Raw genomic sequence first — 22,462 nt, forward strand, 5'->3', positions numbered from 1 at the left:
CTCACTGGCTGAGCGAGGCGCGGGAGCAACGCCGAGGCTTGCGATCCCGTTGCCGGTCCCCGGTCCGGTATGGGGGCAACACTGAGGGTTGCGATCCGTTGCCGGACACGGAAAAAAGACAAAAAGAAAAAAAAAAAAAAAAAAAAGAATTAATAGGTTAACCACATAAAATATGACATCTAAGAACTCTTCATTCAAGGAAGGGCCTCAAAATTCTGATATCTTATAGGTTTGTAAAAATTCTGAAAAATCAAAAGTTCAACATGGAGCCATTTATAGAAGAGAATGAACATTGTAATACACCTCCTCAGTGAATGTAAACAAAACATTATAGGAAAACTATACTACATATCTATATTAATCAGTTTTTATACAGAAAAAAATAGGTAATACGCATACTGAAAATACAATCACAGTAGAAAGAGTATATTTTCTCATTGGCATTGTTTAGAATAACATTATGGTGCAAAGCTAAAGAATTTCATGGGCTTCAATTTACATCTCCAGATTGTTGTATTACAAAATACCCAAGAAATTTTTAGGCGTTTTTAAATGGCCTAATTCAAGCAATATATATAATGAATCTTATAAACACTATGTTTATCAGAGCACTGTTCATAAAATTAAAACATCAAAAACTACCTAAATATCCAACAATAAAGAACTGGTTAAATCAATTATACACCCACCACAGACGACCATACATTAAAAATGCTATAGAAATGTATCCATGGACCAAAAAAAAATGTTCATGACAGATTAAAACATATTAGAAAAAACTTGCATGATATAATCTCATTTTTAAAAAATATATAGGAAAGATATACAGCAAGATGATAACAATGATATATTATGAGTGTTCCTTAGGTATTTTGCCTATATTTGGATTTTATTTTATAACAAAAGACAAAAGAAAAAATTCATAAGGGATGGAAGAAGTAGAATAACAGTTTTAAATGCAAGAGAAAAGGTTTATACTGCTTAAATCAATTGTCTCAATTTGGGAGATTTTTTTCTGAAGGTAACAATTCTAAAAAAAGAATAAAGTATACAAAAATGATTGCAAGTTTCACTGTTGCAGCTAAAAATAACATAAAAGTTCAATGATTAAGTTATGACATATCTATATAACTTGTTCTTTAAAAACCATTAATTACAAAGATTGGGTACAAATACTAAAAGTGATTGTGGTGAGTGAAAGAAAGCAAAATAAAAAGGCTTTCACTATAATTAAAATCAGAAAAATATACACATATATATGTATATACAAATATTAGAAGGGTTTTTTTTTTAAGTTAGCATTCTAATGTACTTTTTCTCCATTTTCCAAAGAGATGTTATGTGTATCTATTTACAATTATTTGTATAGGCCTAATTCTGTAAGAACTGGAACTCATTCTGTTTTTAATTGACAGAAGTGCAGGATCATGTTTGGGTTCTGCCTGCCTCTCTCTTATTAATGGTCCCATTATGAACACCAGATTCACACAAGCGCTTTAAGTTAAATACAAGGGTACTTCAAAAAGTTTGTGGGAAAACAGAATTAAAAGATAATACGAATCTTTTCCTGAACTTTTAAAAATACCCTTGTATATATTACACACATGCATATTTAAAAGTAAACATTTTTTTATATAGTATACTCCAGTAAGTATATTTCCCTACAGATATGTACAATCAACTATGTTCCAATAAAAAAAAACTTTTTATAAATGTAAATTTCCATCTCGTAAAACTTTTGCTACTGCAAAACTTTAGGTGGCGAACACTACATAACAAATCAAATACAGTAAGAACAATAATATGTAAAAGTCTAGTATGCCAGAATTTTTTTTTTCTTCCTTCTCATTCAGATCTATCCAGAGTTTATTTTTGAGGGTTTTTTTAATCCCCTTCTCAATCTAAGAATGACAGGAATTATAAATCGTGCTGTGATACAAATACTCTCTGGGATAACCTCAGTAAGGCTTTGTAATGTTGCTACTCTTGCAGCCCCCTATAAATCTAAAACATTGCCCTGTAAAATGAACTCCTTTAAGTATCTTCGGCAACTAAAACCTCTCTGATAGGTGCATAACTAAACCATATTCTTTTTTTTTTTTTCCTTTTTGTCTTTTTTACTGACCGGTAATGGGATCGTAACCCTCGGTGTCGCACCCGTACCGGGGACCAGCAACGGGATCACAACCCTCGGTGTTGCGCCCGCACTGTGCTCAGCCAGTGAGCGGGAACCGGTCTCCACATGGGATCCGAACCCTCGGCGGGAGCGCCACCACGCTCCCAAGCGGCGCACTCTCCAGTGCGCCACCGGGCCGGCCCTAAACCATATTCTAAATATTGCTCCATCACGAAGTGGTAAGATTCCAATTGCATTTTTCTTCTTTAAGGACCCTCACAGGTGTCCTCCTCAGTGTCCTACCACACTCTGCGTCTTCATCAAATCTCAATCCATTAATTCTTAAGGAATGTCTAAGGAAATTTCACATCAAGCACTTCCCTGTAGGTCAGTTCAAGATAGTCTATTAGCCTACAAAGTGCCCAATGAGTAAGACAATTTCTCCCTTTTTCATCAGTGTTACACTACTATTGCTCATTCTATTTTTTTTCAATTAGCACAGATTTTAAAACCGTGAAACTGTTTAAACATTAAACAAAGCATTAAACAAAGAGTTCAACAGAATATTCTTCTCTTACTCAAAAACTAGTTTCAGAATTATCTTCAGAAAATTTTAACAAGATCTAGAAAGTCTATCTCGGTGCTTTACTATATTTGAATACTTTTAAAGAATTCCTTCCTAAAGGATCAATAACATAGTTCTTCACAATACTAGAAGCTGCTTTATTTTACATTAATTTTTTATTAATTAAGTTAACCTGCATCCTAGATCCACTGTTTGTAACATTTTACATGACCCATATTTAATTCATGCAAAAACAATGAAGATACAGTTATTATACTTTGATTTAAAAGGTACAAGTATTTAGTCTTTCAGTTTGAATGAGGCCAAAATTCATGTAAATTCCACACTTACCTACTATCTGTCCTCTAATTGTATCGTTGTCATTTGGCCCAAGTTTGCATAGATCCAACCTCTGATCTATTTCAAATCAATAAAAGAAGCAATTAAAAAATTAGATGATATCAGAGATTCTAACATCTATAGAGTGAGAGTAAATTTCCACAATCCATCGAAAATCAGACCTATTATTTTAAAAAGTAATCATGTTTTAACATAAAACAAATACTTGAAATTCTCTCACTACATATACAATTACTATAAACGTCAATACGTTTTGATACATTCAGATTTCAAAAACCATGAAACACTGCTGTATTACGTTGCCAACATGCAGTTACTTTCTCTCCAAAGCTTTCAAACCACTTCAGTCTGCATCTTGGCTTGCCACTAACAGTTGTTGGTCTTAAGCAATTTAATGTGTGAGTCTTGGTTTTCTCATATATGATATTACCTCATATTTTTTAAAGATTAAATCAGATTAATTACATAAAACTCTCAGCATAGTGCCTGGCATGTAAATGTTGGTTGTAATTATCATAGATTTTTTTTTTATCTAACCATTTAAAAAAATTTTTTTTTTCTTTTCATCTTTGCCTGGTTTTGGTATTGGGGTAATACTAGCTTCACCAAATGATTTAGGAAGTTCCCTCCCCTGCTATATCCTTGCTGACTTTCTCTGCAGTTGTTCTACTAGTTGTTGAGAGAGGAGTATTGAAATCTTCACCTGTACCTGTGTTTGTATTTTTTCTTTCAGTTCTGTCAGTTTTTGCTTCTCATATTTTGCAATCCTGTTTTGTATGCAGACATTTAGGATTGCTATGTCTATTGGTGTACTGTTTCTCTTATTATTACACAATATCCCTGTTTATCTAACCATTTTAAATGACACACACACAAAATAAGTTTTAATAAGAAGCCAAGTATAAACTGTAAGATCTGGGCTTGAGTCAGTTCTGCTATTAACTCATTTAGGAACAATTCATTTATTCTCTTAGATGCCTCACCTGTAAAACACATATATATAACACTGGCTTAGCCCTCAAAGTTAGAGTAAGGAACAATGTCACCCGTAGTACATTGGTTTTACTTTGATTACAGTACAGCACTTAAAGCTGAATTCCTTTACAGCTATATGCCATCTGTCTACTTAAATAATTGTGAATTTATAAAAGAAGGAAACCATATCTTAGTCTTTGTATTTTCCACTCCAACCTGGTAGAACATCACATGAGGTGCTCAATAAATATTTGATAAATTAAATTACTGCACATCAGAAAGATCAAACAAATTAATGCAATGAAACAATCACAAGCATCAGAAAGAAAAATCTGTGTCCCAAACCGATAGCCCTGGCTATCCAGCCAAAATTACAGTTATTTTTCCCTTTGCAAAATAAATGGACACTACTAAACTGGCTATACAGTGGACTTTTGCAGAGCAATTCCTCTTCTCCTATTCAGGCCTTTCAACGTGGCATGCTCCCTTTTCCAGTAGGCCTTTGCCCTTGCTTCTCAGAGGACAGTATCCATGCCTTTTTCACGTTTATATTGCCAGGATTTAGAACAGTACCTGGCAAGTTAAGGCTTCAATAAATGTTGAGTAAATTGAACCAGGGATAATGTCAGACATTTGATCTATACGTTTTCAGTTTGCCTGCTGAGCTGGGTAATAAAACAGTTCATTTTCATATGCAGACCTTTTCTAATCCCCATGTCTTCTCTCTCCTGTTGGTCACCCTGTTAACCCAGAAATATAAGAATTTCTCAGATGCCCTTAAATTCCTCTGACTCCCCGTATAGGCCAGCCACCAAAAAAGAAAAAAAAGTTCCCCTGACTCAGAACATCTAGCTCAATTTTCTCTATTTTTCTTTTTAACAGGTCAATATTTATATATCTGGGCTATCGTATCACACTATATTAAAAGAGATCATTTCTTAATATAGCTAACATTCAATGCTAAATTTTTTGGTTTTTGTTTATCAAATTCCTCAGCTAGATTTTGTGAGTTTGTTTGGCATAGGCGTCTGGGCTAAAATCTCATGACAATTGCTAACAATATTTTTTACACTGTATAAAAAGGAATTCTGTAGGAAAAAAAGAAACCAACCTTTTGAAAAAGATATTTCCATCTATGTCCCAGTGAAAAGATCCCCCAAAAGACTCTTTGTCACCTGGTTACATGAATTATATATGTGCTAAGTCAACTTGTTGATCAATTATGGAAATCATTTCTAATATCTTGATCTTGGTCTAATCTTCTAAATGCCCAAGTTGGTAATAAACTGAGCTATAGTTAAATAATATAGCTGTCTTACACTCAAAATAATGTCTTACCTTTTAATTTTGTCACAGCAGTTTTAGATATCATATCATTTTTTATCCACTAATAATTCCCCTTAAACAGTCAAATTACCCATATAAAAACTCACCACTTTGCACAAATCCACCAAAACCAGAGAAGGGCATTAACAAAGGCATATCATTTCTTTTCTTTCTTTTTGGTGGCTGGCCAGTACTGGGATCCAAACTCTTGACTTTGGTGTTATAACACCATGCTATAACCAACTGAGGTAACCAGCCAGCCCCATTTCTTAAAACTTAAAAATTCACTGGAAGCTAAGCATCAACTCTGATTCAGCTCTAGGTTTCACATACTTACAGTGTTGTTTTTTTTTAAAGTCCACAAAACAACTTTAAACCAGAATTCTTACCAATGTTTCAGTTTCACATAGGAAGTTAAGTTCTTGGACCCCTTTTATATATCTATATATAGATGTAGTTTTTTGTTTGTTTTTTTTTTTTTTGGAAAAAGCACTACTATCTACTCACAGCCAGTGTCTTTGAGGCGGTTAATGGCATTGGAAAGAAGACGAACACAACCAAGAAATCCAGCACCTTGTTTTTTATGGATCTTCTTGTGATTCCATACACTGATCGTAACTGAATCAGACTTTCCAATATACCTAAAAAACAAAATCCTGCATGAGTAACTTGGTAGTTCTAGGTAGTTAGTGTAAAATTTTTCTGTTGTTCTTTTTATATTCTAAAGTCACAAATATGTTTTGAGCATAGGAAGATCATGCAAAATATCTTTTGAGTTCAATAAATCCACAGGATTGAATTTAAATTTCTTAAAATCTTAAAGAGTAAAATCTAGAAAGAATTTTTTATCACATCTGCTACTCAGGCTAGGCAACATCGATGCTAGCAAAAAAGCTATTTTAGTAGCTAGTGTCTAACTACACTAAGGGAGTTTATAACAATTACTTCTAAGAATAAAAATCCTAAAGTCACATTTTAAATACATTTCAATGACATGACCTACTACCTCAGAATAGGCTTATTCATTTTCAAGGGGCATTGTCAAGGCTGACAGACCAAAAATCTGACCTACCTGTTATATTTTAAAATGCTGTAGAACAAAAGAGGTGTTTGTAACGCTTTTCACCTGCTTCTTTCCTGTATGCAGGCCTTGAGCGAGCAGGACTCTTGCAGATTTCACTTCACTGCCTGCAGACAAGCAGAGCAGGGAAAAGCGTTACTGTACTTGTCTGTACATATACCTGCAGGTATGTAAAAGCTATAACACAGCCAATTGTTAACATGGCATCAACTCATGTAAAAATATAACAACATAATTATATCAAAAGAACCCTAACTCTATTTCAATGTCTCCAAGAGGTCAAATTTTTGGTCCAGCAACCTTGATCTTAAATGTATCATTCAGTAAAGCAGCAATATTGAAAAAATTCACCTAGTATATAAAAAAGCCCAAATCACTTCACTGAGGACAAAAACTTTTAAATAAGGAACATGGAAGGCACACTTGAACACCTAGATCCAGCTATGCCTAAAGCATGCCTACCCCTGGGCTTTTAATTATATAAGTCAATACATTCCGTTTTTTAAAATTAAGCCAATTTGAATTTGGTCTCTGTAAATGAAAACATCTGGACAAAAATATCATTCAGTATGTATGCACCTAATTTCAAATACACCTACCAGATATATCTTGGCATGTATCTATTGCATGCTATGTCAAAATTACAGAACCAGAATCAAGTATTAAACAGCTAAATAACCCCAAACATTTAAAAAAAAAAAATCACATTAAACCAGTTTCCCAGCTAGTTAACCTCATTTAAAGGTATGCTGAAATATTTATTCCTTTAGGCCTCAGGGCAGCCACCACTGGCTTAAGCAACTTCCAACTTCATCTGTTTAGTGCAGTGTGCCATGATATTTTTTATGTGTACATGATATAAAAAGGTTGGTAAGCTCACCACTAAACTATAACAAACATTTGCTAATTATGGACCTTCTGGAAGATAGTCTAACTCTGAATTACTAAAAATTATGAATAATACTTTGTTATTTAAGTGTACATATCACAAACATTCTGTCTAAATATTCCTTGGCCAGAAATTAATCAGCAATATTATCATTCTTATACCTAGAGAAGTATATGCTCTCACTTTAAGGAAACCTCATGTAATATAACACACATGGCAACATAAAAGGAAAAATGAAGACTTTTATAATTGAAAATTAAAGAGAGGGCTTTACTAGGTTCTATTAAAACTTCAACCTCACTAACATACACATGATTTATAAAGAAGTTGCAAGGATGTTCAATTGTGAGGGACATCTTTATTGGAGGATACAATATTCCAACATAGACAAAAATACGATATATACATTCAGGATTTTTGGCTAAAACTGAACTAGACTTTTGTTTGTAGATTTAGCCAATTAAAGGCAAGGGTTTTGCAAAATGACCCAAAGTATTTCCCTCCAACACAGCATTTGGAAACAAACGAGAGAAATCCCTGGGTAGCCAGCTAATATTAACTGCAAAATAAAATCTAACAAGCACATAAGAAAATATTCCTCCTTACTCATTAAGGGAATGCAAATCAAAACCACAATGAGGTACCACTTCATACACACTAGCATGGTTATAATTTTTTTAAAAGGAAAATAACAAGTATTGGTAACAGAGGAATAAAAAAAACACCCTGAAATCTTTCAGTGGAAAACAACAATCATGAAAGACCAAAATCAGGATGCCAGCAGCAATACTCTAAATCTGCACTGTCCAAAATGGTAGCCACCAGCTACATCGACTATCAAGTACTTGAAATGTGGCTACTGCAAACTGAGGTGAGCTGTAAGGGCAAAATAAACCCCTGAGTTCAAAGACTTAGTAAATAAATACACACATTTATGATAAACTAGCTCAATATTTCATGTTGATTACATGTTGAAATGAGAATATTTTAGATATACTGAATCAAATAAAATATATTATCATGCTAATTTCTTTTGTTTCTTTTTACTATTTTGGGCGCAGGGAGGAAGGGGCAGCTGGCCAGCATGGGGTACCGAACCCTTGACCTAGTTTTTTAAATATGGCTCCTAGAAAATTTTAAATTACAAATGAACTCCCAATTGTGGCTCACATTGTATTTCTCTTGGACAGTGCAGGTCTAGATCTAGAAGATAACAGAGAAATGTATTAAAAATTTGGAGGGAAAGTGATATCTCACTTAGGAATCTATACTCAAACTATCAACTAAGAAGACAAAATATATTTTCAGATAATATCTCTAAAAAATTTTTCCCATCTCTGTACTCTTTCTCAAAATGACAATGAAAGACAGACTTCACCAAAACAGGAGAGTAACCAAACAAACAAAACAGGTAGTCACTGGACCTAGAAAACACAAAGGAAATTCCCAACATAATGATAAAGGCAAATCCCAGGACAAATGTGGAGCAGGTTTTAGAGAACCACCAGACCAGACTGGAGTAAGAGGACAGAGGCTCCAAGAGGGATATCTCCAAGAAAAAAACAAAGCCAATGTAATACCTGATGTGACATGGAGAGGAAATGTTTAGTTCTCTAGGAGAGTTCCGTAGTTAAGTAATGAAATAGAATAGAAAACTAAACAAATGGCAAAGATAGTTATTAGCTTCAGGAAAAAGAGTTGTCAAGAAAGGAAATGTAATTCTTGTATACCATGTGACCCACATATGAATATTTACATAATCACAATAATGTAAACACAGAACAATAATTTAACCAAAAAGGTTCATATAATTATTTTGGAGGTCTAGGAGAAAGGAAGTGTCGTGGGATGGGCATGAGAAATTAGTTTTAAAAGCTGAATCATCTTCTAAAGTAGGAAATGTAGAAATACTTAAAACAAAAACAAAAAAATTGAGATGCTATAAAATAAACAAGCTATCTAGGACAGAAGAAAACACTAGAATAAACAGCCAAAGTTATTAAAGCAGTTACCTTAAGAATGAAAATCAGGAATGAGAATGGGGCGAAAAACTGCTATTTTCCATTAAAAGTCTTATAGAATCATTTGCCTTTTTTAAAACATGCAAATACTACTATGATTAAAATAGAACTTAAAATTAAGAAACCATTCACACAGAAACAAAAAGAATGCCTATAAATGCACCCTGATTCTGATTTCTGGTTTTATACCTATAATTAGCCTAAAATGAATTAATACCTTTATTTAATAGAAAAAAGGGGAAGACTGCTGTATACTGTGAGCCAGTTTCATTTTGTTCTTCATAGGCTTATTAGGGGTACTTCATCTTTCAAAAGCAGCTATCAATAAGCCAAAGCACCTTCCCACTGGGTTTTGCACCTCTACTGTCAAGACCAAATTATACGACAGATCAAACTTAAATCATTTTCCGTGATTCTTTTCAAAGACTATATCAAATAATAATAATTCTATATTTCGTTTCAAATTAATCATTTAAACCTACAGGTCGTAATGCTGATTCCACTTTGGATCAAGTGTATTCTTCACAGTATCTGTAGAATGGCATTGCCCAGATCCATCAACCACCACCTTAGCAAATGGATCAGGAAGCCCTGTGGAAAAAAGGGAGAGATTTTTTTTTTTAATTAAAGAATATTTTGACATGTAATATAGAAGATTATATAAAGATTACCATTTGCTACAAAAGATTATTCTATTCTTTCTTTTTAAAGTTTAATATTTAGCTACAAATGAAAAGTGGTCCATTTTAAAACAAAGATTAAAGCACTCCTACATTAAATACCAAAACTATATTTTCTTCTTGTTCCTGTCTCAAAACATTCTCAGTTTAAACTACCAAAGTCTAGAGGTTACCTCACAATGTGGAAATTTTTATGAATTGCTACCAGCCCTTTGACCCCAGGAAAGTGAATTCTTAAAACATTTGTGGCTCTGTCTTTCCAAATGTCTCCCTAGTAACTCATTTAAAGAAAGAGCTTATTAGAGATTTTCACACAGGAACATGAGCTACAGAGAAATCAAACTAACCAACATAACTACCATGAATGATGAGAGACTGAAACAGAAGAAAGTAATACTCTGCCATAAAAGAGCTTACTATCTAACTGGGGAGATAAAAATAACATACATGACAAAACAAAACAAAAACCTGAGAATAAACAAGTGCTTGGCTGTACACAGTAATAAGGGGCAGAGCCAGGCTCTACAGTTTAGATCCTAACGCCACGCCCATGCAGTCTGGCTCTCGACTTCATGCTCTTAATCACTATGCTATATTATACCCCTCATTTACTATGCACTTCAATAGTGAGTACAAATAAGAGCTCTGAAAAACAGGAGAACAGTGTGAATTTGAACAATGAAGAAAGGGCTTTTTGTTGGCGGGGAGACTAATCTGGGCTTCAAAGGGCAAATAGGAAAAGGAAGACTTTCCTAGCAATAGGAAGAGCACCAAGGAGAGTATGACAACATTTGAAGGGCTTTGGTGAGTCTTACCAAAGCATTTGTGCTAAGGTATAAAAGTAAATACAGTTGGAGAGATAAGACTGATCCAGCAAGAGAGGCTTAAAAGTCAGAGAAAATAGGGCTTGGAATGATTGAGACAGATAACAGGGAACCAGTATAGATTCTTGAGCATGGCTGTAAATACAGTCATATTTTTCTATCAGTGATATTCAGGGTAGACTAAGAGAAGGAAACACTAAAGGCACAGAGACCACCTGTAAAGCTGTTGTAATAATCCAACAGGACAAATAGGGATGTTACATGAAAAAGGAAAGGAAATGACAGTTAAGAGAGCTACTCTGAAAGATCTAATATGAATTAATAAGAAAATAGTATCAAAGATGACACTACAGTTTTCAGCTCAAAGCAATAATGAAAATAGTGGTCCTTTTGACAAAATAAAGTTAGGAGAAGAAAGTGGAACTAAAAACCCTAAAGAGACAAAAACGACAATTTAGATATTAGACATACTGGGATAGAGTAGATTTCCTGTGGACAGGTGAAAGTACTAGAACAAAATGTTGGCGAGTGCTGATGACTGGAGAAACTTTGCATCTTGATGTCTATGCTAATTTTTTTTTAAGTCAAGACACTAGTTTGCCAAGATTCGAGAACAAACAGAAATCACCTATCAATTTCTCCAATTCTGTGATTCTGTGATCTGTCACGATCAAATAAATAAGGGAAGAACAAATTTTTTAAGTGTTAGGTTTTAACAAAACTTGGTAAGTTAGGGTATCAAATCTATTTAACTATATTGTTCTTGAAGTTTAGTGCTATTGTATTATTTCAATTACATCTAACTGTTTGTAAATGTGTTTAACGAAAGAGTATTTTTATCTCTACCTTCTTCTCCTGGGAAGAATCCATTCTATCTTGTTCTTTTGATTCTACTATCTAAATAAATAAACATATAAATGTATGTTTGTTAGAAAAAAATAAAAATCATATTTCTAGCTCTCCCTTTGGGTGTTATTTAACTAGTTGAAGAATTAAGGACTAAGAAAAATAAATTTTTCCACACTAACTAGATGTGGCTTCCATATCCTTAATTAAGTAGGAAAGTCTGAATCCCAGCCTATGTTTTGTTTCTGTTAAACAATAAAACAAACCAAAATACAAGCTGTATAATTTAAAAAATATCTAGGTTTCAACCTAACTTGATTATGTTATTCTACAAAAATTTAACTTGAGAGCCACGTTACTCTAATGTGGTCAAAAGCTATTAAATTTTCTGAAGTTAGTGAGACTTCTAGTTGTAAATATAAAGTGGCTAAAGTATCTTCTCTTTTTTAAAATTTCTCACTTCTCCCCATCATTTCTGAGTCATATAAAATGGCTAAAGCTCAAGAACCTCCTTACTACACAAAGGCACTTGATGAGCTACAAATAACAATGAAACAAAAATTTCAACTTAAAAGTGAGTTACTTTCCAAAGAAAACAAAGCTTTATTTTTGATTGGGCTAAAAGGAAAAAAAAATTTATATATATAAAATATATATATATTGGTTGAAAAAATATATATAGTTATATAAAATATATAAAATATATAACCAACCCATCTCAGTTCTGAGTGACTTTGATTTGGCTCCTAAAAAACACCTTAATACATATCTTACACACAAAATCTTTTTTTTTTTTAACGCTGCGTAAAAGAGAGAAAAAAATCTGATAATAGTGATAATATTCTTTAAAAAAAACTTAGATAATGGATAGATATATGATAAAATTAATGGTAGAATCCAGATGGTAGCTGTTCGTTGTAAAATTCTTTTATCTAATGCTTTATATTTGAAAATTTTCCTGCTAAAGTTTTGGGGAAAGAGGGAAATAACTTATTTTTAAAAGCTAACAAGCTTGAAAACCATTCCCAAATATGAGTTAATAAAACTTTTCTCAACAGGGTAGTGCCCTGGAATAAACAGTATTACCCCACATACAAATTTCTCTATAAAAGACAACACACAGCAGTGGATTATTTCATGTAGTGAAAAACACGTGTATCTATTTCATCACCCTATAGTCATGCTCCATATTAAAATTTAGTGTTCTCATTCGACACAATTTAGACCGAATCACAATCAAAACCCTGACTGTGTTTTACTATTAATGAAAACTACACTCTGATCTATAAACACACGCTTAATTTAAGAATTTAGGAACTATTATTTTCCTCTGAAATTAATGTGGGCAACCCTCAACTTATAGACAGGTCAAAAATATCCCTAAATACACACTTAAATCTACCACAGCAAGCATTTGGGGCCTTGGCCAGTGTGAACCTGGAAGGTACTTCCATCCCTGGCTAGTTCCCTTCTGAAGGCCTAAGGACTGGCTTTCCTGTTTCCCTTCTCAGGCCATTAAGTATCTCCCATTCTGAGTTTTAAAGATAATCACGAAGTTCCCCCTAATCTTACCTCTAAAGCAAGCTCACACTCTTAAAATTTTTTTTTTTTAATCAATTTCTACTGCCTACACCAACGAAAAAGGGAAAATATTTCCTTTGTTCTTTCACCTATAAGTTAAGGACAGATAAAGATCACATAAGGGATAATGCTTGGCTTTCAGAGGTTTACAAAGAATTAAAGTAAGATTCCTCTAGATTTCCTAGGAAAACTCTGAGAACATCTAGATATTTTATTTCATTTATTTATTTGGGGGATGGCTGGCCAGTATGTGGAACCAAACCCTTGTCCTTTGTGTTATGAGGCTATGTTCTAACCCAGTGAGCTAACCAGCCAGCCCAAGAATACCTAGATACTTTACAAGCCAGAAGCTGTCTTGGGAGTTGAAGAAAGGAAAAGAATTTGAAAAGGAAGGCTGGGAGACAAAACTGAAGATTTTATCTTCAAAACCTGAGCAGATATCTTAGAGGGTATTTCAAAAGCAGCTGTAAGAGTGATCTTCTCCCTTTTCTCCTTGTCACCAGACTATCTGATCCTATTTGCCACCTTGCAGTCTCACTAGGAAAAATCGTACCTCAGATCAACCTCAAGGAAGACTAAAAAAAAAAAGTACACCTTGGTTAGGAGTTGAGCAGCAGCCTGAGAGAGAGAACAATTGGCAGCAGGAGGGAGAGATGGGGAGTTCTGTGGCCACTGGGCTCTCCTACTGTGACATGCTGTAGGATGGAAGGCACGCAGTACATAAATTGAAGATTACTTATAATTTTCTTCCTTACTATGTTCCAAATTATCCTATTTAACTGCTTTCCCATATAAATATAAAGATCTCATAAAAATGTACAACTATCTAGCTTTATAAGACTATATTATTTCATAAACTTTAAGTCAGGTTCTACTCTAGGAAGACTGGAAATAAGATTTCAAGTGGAATGAATTAAGTATAATTTAAAAATATATCAAGGGCTTATTATTCCCTTTAATCAAATCCCTGAAAACTATCTAATGTCATATTAAATTAGACAGCACACATAGCCTGTTTTGCTGGCTGGAATTTAAGTACTCGGATTTAAAATGAATTGAATGAATCTTCTCTAACTTCAAATATTTTACATATAAAACTTTGTTAGCTAAAAGTATTTTTTAACTAAAAATTATATCATTTTTTACTCAATAATTTAAAGGTATTTTAAAGTATATTACAGGGTAAAAATAAATTTTTTTTTTTTGCTGGCCTGTATAGCAACCCCAGACTTTGGTGGTTTATCAGGACTGCTCTCTAACTGAGCTAACCAGACAACTAGGATAAACATTTTTTAACATGGGTGAGGGGTACTTCACAATCCTTTCTCACAAAACCTAATCCTAACTAAAGCCACAAAAATTTTCACAACAGATTGGTAAATAGACTGCAAATATGGGAATCAAACTTCTGCTTTGTAGTCTGAGACATAAGGGCATCTATGATCAAATGTGGCAGAGATTTCTTTCCTACACTCTGGAAATTTCAAGCAGGCTCAACGACTCTTCCAATGAATCCTGAATACCTGGGTAAAATTTCCCATAAAATGTTAAAAAGAAAGTGTTTACAAAATAATCTCTTAAACCTTTTCTAGAAATTTAGTAACATGCAGACATTTAACATATGTTACATGTCTGTATTTATACACCTGCATACACACACTTACATAAATATGTGGGAGGGGTGGATAAAGCAAAAGGAGCTAAGGCTAAAAGCACAAAAATCCTCTAAAAAAAAAAAAGGTGATGCCAAATGGCTCTGAATCAAAGCATTCATAAAATAACACTGAGTATATTTCTGAATAGAGAAATTCCTAAACCAGACAATTCTGAAAATGCTATCCAAAAAAAACCTATAAATAAAATACAAGATTTAAATTTAAAATTAATCTACTTACGGAAAAAATCCTTTTTCACCAAGTTTTTTGCACAGAGTACTGTAAAGGAAACAACAAATGGGAACAATTTAAATAAAATGGTAAGACTGTATTATTTCATTTTAAAACACTGAAAACAGCAGTGAATTATTAAATCCTAACTACAGCAAGGTATGAAATATGATCACAAGTTTTCATTAAAGAGTAGAAAACAAAAGACAGCTGAACCAGTGGTTGAAACTTTAACAATGATCACCACTAACAGCTTATAAATCTGATATTCTAATAAGGACCCACTTCCTATTTTCCATCAAGATCTATTCTCAGAGAAACTCAGTGGCAATGAGAAAAATAATTCTAAGGACGAAATAAGTAAATTCAGGCTGTCATATCTATTTTAAGGATGAAATATTTTATACTGAAGTTGATCATAAACAAGATAAATTAAAGCTTTCCTGATATAGATGAGACTTTTAAAAATAACGTTCTGTTCTCCATCTAAATGTCCCAGAAACTTGACAGAAGAGATAAATTACTTTCCCCTCAATCATCAGCTAGATGACAAGATCTACTATATTTCTTAAAAATTAAAAGTTAATGTATTAAAGCTATACATCCCAAATCCACATTTTATGAGTTACCTTACATTAAATTATTACTTACATGGATGAATGCACAGCGTTGTGAATAAACTAAAAGCCACTGAATTGTTTTTATTTTTGGCAGCTGGCCAGTATGGGGATCAAACCCTTAACCTTGGTGTTGGGAAAATATAGGAAAAATAGTCAGGGCCCCTAAGATGTTCAGAATCTTGCGAGCATTTGATGTAAACAGGCATTATGTGCTCAGGTGTTCTTGGTTATCGTCTAGTGTAACGGCGCATGTGCACCCACGTTTCCTGGGTTATGGACTTAAGTATAAGGATGAGTGGCTCTGGTCTACAGCGCCTCCCATTCCCAGGATGTCCCCTCCCATGGGGGGGCATGGGGAGGCCACTACTGCTGCTGGAGGCGGCTGCTGCTGCTGCTAGTGCCCCGGGGACCCTCTGCAAGGCCACTGCCACTGCTGGACCTGTAAGCTACCAGACCTGTAAGCTGCTGCCGCTGAGGAAGCTGAGGACTGAGCTCATGTCATCTGCCAACTCCTGGAATCTTTCCCAATTACCTAGCATGGACCTGCATGTGAAGGGTCTGGGGACCCAGTCTGTGCAATGGGTTTGGAGGGTCTGAGCCCTAACTCTGACAATATAAATGGAAACTTAGTATAACTAAAATAATGAAACATTTTTGCTTTAGTTATGATTTGCCTTACTTTACACCTGGTGTTACCAACACCATGCTCTAACTAAGTGAGCTAACCAGCCAGCCCTGAATTGCACATTTTAAAGGATAACTTTTAAAGTATGTGAATAATATGTCAATTTAAAGATTGCTTATACAGGGCCGGCCAGGTGGCGCACTGATATAGTGCGCCGCTTGGGAAGCGCAGCGGCGCTCCCGCCGAGGGTTCGGATCCCACATACAGACCATACAGACCGGTTCCCGCTCACTGGCTGAGCGAGGTGCGGGAGCAACACCGAGGGCTGCGATCCCGTTGGCGGTCCCGGTCTGGTACGGGGGCGACACTGAGGGTTGCGATCCGTTGCCGGACACGGAAAAAGACAAAAAAAAAGATTGCTTATACAGGATCATAAATTTAACCCTCTTTAATTCAAATTTGATACAAGTAAAGAGAAAATGACAATTTTCATATATATTTATAATTTAATTTATAAAATATCTGAATGCAATGTTTTGGTTAATTTCTACCCACTTTTACTCACAGTTTAAATGATCTGTTCAATTAATTAGTTATTGGAAGCTTAGTGTATAAAAGTTCATTTAACTTAAACAGGAATAAGCCTAAATAAGTATAACTAATCATTTTAAAATTTCAATAAAAATCCTTTTGAAGACAGACGTCACCAGTAAATGAATAAAATTAAGTAAGCATGAGATACTGATTTACTAGCCAGTCCCTTAGGCCATATCTTTGAAACAGTTTTGTTTTTAAAAACATAAAAACTCAATCATGAAAACTAGGGGCCATAACTAAGAAAACCAAATCACAAACTGTATTTGAAATTCCTCCCCAATCTTTTACCATCATATAAATTGAACAGAATACTCACAATAATACAAATACAACACACACACAAATCTAAATTATAATCTTCAGTATTAATGAGATAATAATTACTTTTTTAAACCACCATCTGATGATTCAAGAAGTGAAACGATTTTACATATGACTTTAGAGAAATAGAAAATATGAGAATTCCTCCAACTTCTTGTCACCAAACCTACAAACTTACTGTTTTCATACTCTTCTTCCTTCCACTTTCAATGTCCACTCTCCTGTCTAAAACTATCCTTCTACCCATGCTCTGAATCTCCTATCCAACCTACCACATTCTCAGGGACCTTGAGTATCATCACACATATCTCCTCTATCTTGTCTCCTCTTCTGACCACTTCATCAGTATCTAAACATGCTCAAGTCTTACCCAAGCCTCCATCTACCTCTTTTCTTTCATAATGAAACTTCTGACTCCACTTCTTTACCTCTCATGAATGCTTCAGCCCACTGCAATTTGACTCCCTCCCTCACCATTGCCCCTAAACTTATTCTCCAAAACTCTGGGGATTTAATTACTAAATCCATCCAATGAACACTTTTCATTCCTTACTGCACTTGACCCCTAGAGGCATTTGTCACTATTGACTACTCCCCCTTTTGAAACTCCTTTCTCCTTTTGTTTCCTTTCAACACTACATTCAGCTGGTTTTACACAGGGCATAAAACTCATTCCAAGTCTTTTTTTTTTTGGCCAGATCTTCTTCCTAATGCTCCATCCATAAAAGTTGATGTTCTTCAGGGTTTTGCCCTAGGTCCTCTTTTACTCTATAACATGAAGGTCACAGATGCCCCGTTTTGTAAACCTTGGAATTATATGTAAACTGTTATACGTATGTGTATTTTTCTAGGGAGAGAACCCAGATTTTTCCTGGGAGAAAGTTTATAGTTCAACAGATTAACAAAACTCTTTTTCCCTCCTGAAAAATAAATTTGAAGGGCCACTTTTCAATATATTCTCCCTGGTCTTTACCATTTACTCTATGGTTTTGATGACACCTAAATCTATAAAATCCAACCCTTTGCTCTCTCCTGACCTCCAGGCCCACAAAACTAAATATGTCCTCCCAAATAAAATCTCCATATCTCTTCTCCCTCCAAACCTGCTCCTCCTCCACTTTACTTTCTTTTGATGAATAGGCTTGCTTTCCACTCCACTTTCCAAGTCAGAAGCCTCCATAGCAACCTCCATTATCCCTCCCCCTCCCCACCTCCTGGCAATTACCAATTCTCATCAGTTCTCTCTCTGAAATATCCCTCATCTGTCCACTTCTCTCTATTACCAGTGCCACCACCTTAGAACAGGCCACCTACATCTAGGAAATTACAAGAGCCTCCCAACCAGTCCCCTGCCTCAAGCCTCACCCCCTTTCAGTTCTCCACACTGGATCCAAAGTGTTCTCTTTTTCTGGTGGTTAGCCGGTATGAGATCTGAACCTTTGACCTTCGTGTTATAACACTGCACTCTAACCAATTGAGCTAACCAGCCCCAAAGTGATCTTTCTAAAAATCTGATTAAGTTCTTCCACCCATTTTTCTTACTCCCACCACCAAGGTCTTCTGGCCTAAATTTATATTTGCTTCAATGCCCTTTGAGCCCTGCCTCCTGCTTACCTTTCTGATCTCATCTTCCATCACCACAGCTCCTCCCCATCCCCCCATGTCTAAGATCCAGCCCTACTAAACTTTCACTCTCTCAAATGTACTCCACTCTCACCCACAGCCCTCAACTGCTATTCCCTATGCCTGAAATACTCTTCTCAGGCTTCTTCATCTACTCATCTTTTAGGTCTGAAAAGGAAAAGGGAAGCCTTTTAAAACATGTTTCTCTCAACCCTCCCCTATACACACACACTTGTATTTTCACAGAAGCCCATACGTATCACAGGCACTTATCACACTTTATTATAAGTGTTTAAGTTTAGAATGTTGCTTATAACTATGGAGGTGGTAAACTCCATGCAGCACGAATCATGTCCGCCTTATCTCTTTACATCCCCGGCACTAAGTACACATTACATCTCCCATTTGATGGGCACTCAATAAATTATTTGTTGAATGAATGAAACAGACTCCAAAATAACCTAAAATAATTTCATTGAAAAGAGTGCTTTTTATTCTATATAACAGATAAATTACCAATCCTCATATCATCAAGATTTTGACTTATGAAATCTTATTTCTATAATTTCATTTAAAACATACTTATCAGGTCATGTTTAACAAACTTTCTTTTAAAAAATGACAACATGTTGCTAATGTATGACATTAAATTTCAAAGGACAACTGAAAAATCAAAAGAGCAAAAAACTTTAAAATCGGGTTCAGAGTTTACAAAGAGAAACTGAACTTTAGTAATCAAGAGATTAGGGAAGATAACATGTGGCCCTATTAGTAACAAGATTAATTTAACATAAAGAAATACCGAGATGGTCAGATTGCTATCCTTAATGCTGGATCTCAGCAGATCCAGCCAGTTGCTTAAATTATTTTATGCCCTAGAAACAAAAACTCCTGTTTGTAATTTTTAAAAGGAACACTGTCAAACATGACATGAGGACAGACAATTTTATTTATTTTCATATATAAATTATTTTCACACCTTGGTGCCTTTACTGTACTGTTCCCATTCCTTGGGAATGTACCTTGGGGACTACAACCACAGCCCACTGCTTTTTCCATCCTCAGTACCAATTATAGGAACTCAGTAAATGCACAAAGAATTCATGAATTTCAATATAACAAACTCCTGATTATGTCACCATAACAAATTCTCAACTAAGGAGGTGTGTATCAGAAATTCCTGGGGAATGTATATATAATATTATAATGTAATTTTAATTTAGAAGAAAATAAATCTATAATTTCTTGTAATAGAAACCATGGAAAGTAGAACTAATATTGGGAACCCTGGGGCTAAGGAGCTGTGGCAGTGTGGAAGAAGTTTCATTTTTGTTTTTTTTACATGTTTCTTAAAAGAGACAGGTAAAAATAATGTTGAGAAATGCTGGGCTAAGTTACAGGAAGGGAACAGCAGGAAAGAAATCTTGTAAAGTAGATGGGGCCAAAACAAAGGCAAAGGAGAATAGATGTTCTCCTAAACAGCTATCAGTAATTCAATATCTTTAAAATTCAGTAAGCTTTCTATTGTGGTAATATGTACAGAAAGACAAAGAAATCGTAAGTATATAATTCAATGAATTTTCACTAATATTTGTATTAAAACATTATACTGGACTCCAGTTATTTAGTAGTTCTGTCAATTTTGATTAATACTAACTACAGATGTAGCATTACATCACACCACCACCACCACTACAGAATCCTCTAGGGACAATGTCTCAAACAACCTGTAGATTTGCACTAGATTAAGTTTACTATATTACTTTGATCATGTTCCTACCCTTCTCAAATTCCTTCAAAGCATTTCTCATTCTCAAATCTACATTTCCAAAACCTAGCTTGTTCCAGCTATTCTACTCACCCCTTCTGCAGAAAGTTGGTTTGAAATGATTAGAGGAAGATGATCAAAATAAGCTGAGGTCAGCCATTTTGGTACACTGAGAACACCTCTCTATTTCACACGAATGCAGGTATGACTATCTTGAGATGCTTAATGAGAAGGAACACTTCCCACATCATTCACTCTTTAATTCAATATTTCCTGAGCATTCTCTTTGTGCCAAGTGTTATGACAGATTCTGCAGATACAAAGATAAGTAAGACATGGTCCTTTGCCCTCAGAGCTCACAGGTCAGGTATAATTCAAATATCATGTCATAAATGCCTTTTGTTGTTGTTTTCTCAAGAAATGTTTTTAAATTTCACAAAAATCTCTTAGTATATTTCATTTGAGGCAGCAATTGAAGAAAACCATTTGCAGCGTGCAGATGGCAATAAATATTACCATTTCCATTTAAGTCAATTAATTTCTTTTTCTGGTTGGAGAGGTGTTATCTACATACAATGCACCATGTAATAATATCAGAGTAACTGCCAGCTGTAGAAATAGAATACTATGCTGTTCTTACTGAGTTGTATTCATAATGAATGGCTGTCTATGCTTAATCTGAATAAAGCTCCCAACTGCTCTGTATCTCCTTGCCAAAAATTCTCCTTCCTCCTCCAGATTGGAGTTGCATTCCAATTACACTGCTGATTGGAATGAGACTGCTTGCGAGAAGGAAAAAAACACTCAGACATCCTGTCTTCATTCGCCCCACAAAAAAAGATTTTATAATACTGTTTCTGGAACTCGAAAGTTGTGTAGACTATTTTGGAACAAAGTAGATTTCTCTGCATGTTCTTTGAACTTATATTATCATTCTAAAATAAAACTGAAGTTCAGGATAACACTCCTATACAAATTCCAGCAAGATAGCCTAGTACTTTAAAAATGTCTACTAATGTGCACCATTCCTGATCACAGGCACATGACAGCAATTTAGATCTTTCTGCTCCAAGAAACCTCTACCTCAACTCCTAAACATAAAATACAAATGAAATTTAAGTTCTACAGAAAACTTGTACACAATTTTTATATGTATTTCAGTTATTATTGCTTGAAACAGGAACACTTCAAAAAAGATTCACATTCAAGAATGTTATTACAAAATGCTGCAATGAGCAAAAATATCAGATTCAATCCTATGTGCATAACAATAATGAAACAGTTAAGATAATGGCAAACAGCATGTTGAAATATTATTACTCATGCCATTAAAATTATGTAAATACATTTATTGACAAGAAAATATTTTCTTAATATACTATAAAGAGCAAAAGTCCATTTACAAATAGTACACTTAATAAAATGTAATTTTATTAAGAAATATAAAAATATTCGATAACTTTTATCAAACATTTACTATGTGCAAGTATATATCAACCACACTGTGAAGTTAACAGTACTATTACTTATATTTTAGCGATAAGAAAACTGAGGTTCAGACATAAATACCTACAAAAGTTTATACTGTTAGTGCTAGAGTTAAGATTCCAACTCAAGTAGTCTAATTCCTGGACCTACACTCTTAACTACCTTATAGAATGAAACATACTCTCTCTGATTAGCTCTTCATTTTTAAAGGATCTTAGGTTAAAGCAATTATTGGTGACACAGGTTCACAAAGTGGTTAACTGAAACCCA

The 22,462-nt window shown here is 34.5% G+C and overlaps 1 protein-coding gene across 1 annotated transcript in view; it reads right to left on the reverse strand.

The window, feature by feature from the left end:
- Positions 1-15,205, reverse strand: part of SMURF2 (SMAD specific E3 ubiquitin protein ligase 2) — a gene marked incomplete at its 5' end in the record, with an annotated part of 46,755 nt that extends 31,550 nt beyond the window's left edge. The window contains 4 exons of the mRNA XM_008576904.1: positions 3,033-3,098; positions 5,850-5,983; positions 9,816-9,924; positions 15,160-15,205. Coding sequence (XP_008575126.1) covers positions 3,033-3,098; positions 5,850-5,983; positions 9,816-9,924; positions 15,160-15,205 — 355 coding nt within the window. The remainder of the gene's footprint in view (positions 1-3,032; positions 3,099-5,849; positions 5,984-9,815; positions 9,925-15,159) is intronic.
- Positions 15,206-22,462: the final 7,257 nt, after the last annotated feature.

The sequence above is a fragment of the Galeopterus variegatus genome, unplaced genomic scaffold (assembly GCF_000696425.1).
Source record: "Galeopterus variegatus unplaced genomic scaffold, G_variegatus-3.0.2 Scaffold1424, whole genome shotgun sequence".
Lineage (NCBI taxonomy): Eukaryota > Metazoa > Chordata > Mammalia > Dermoptera > Cynocephalidae > Galeopterus > Galeopterus variegatus.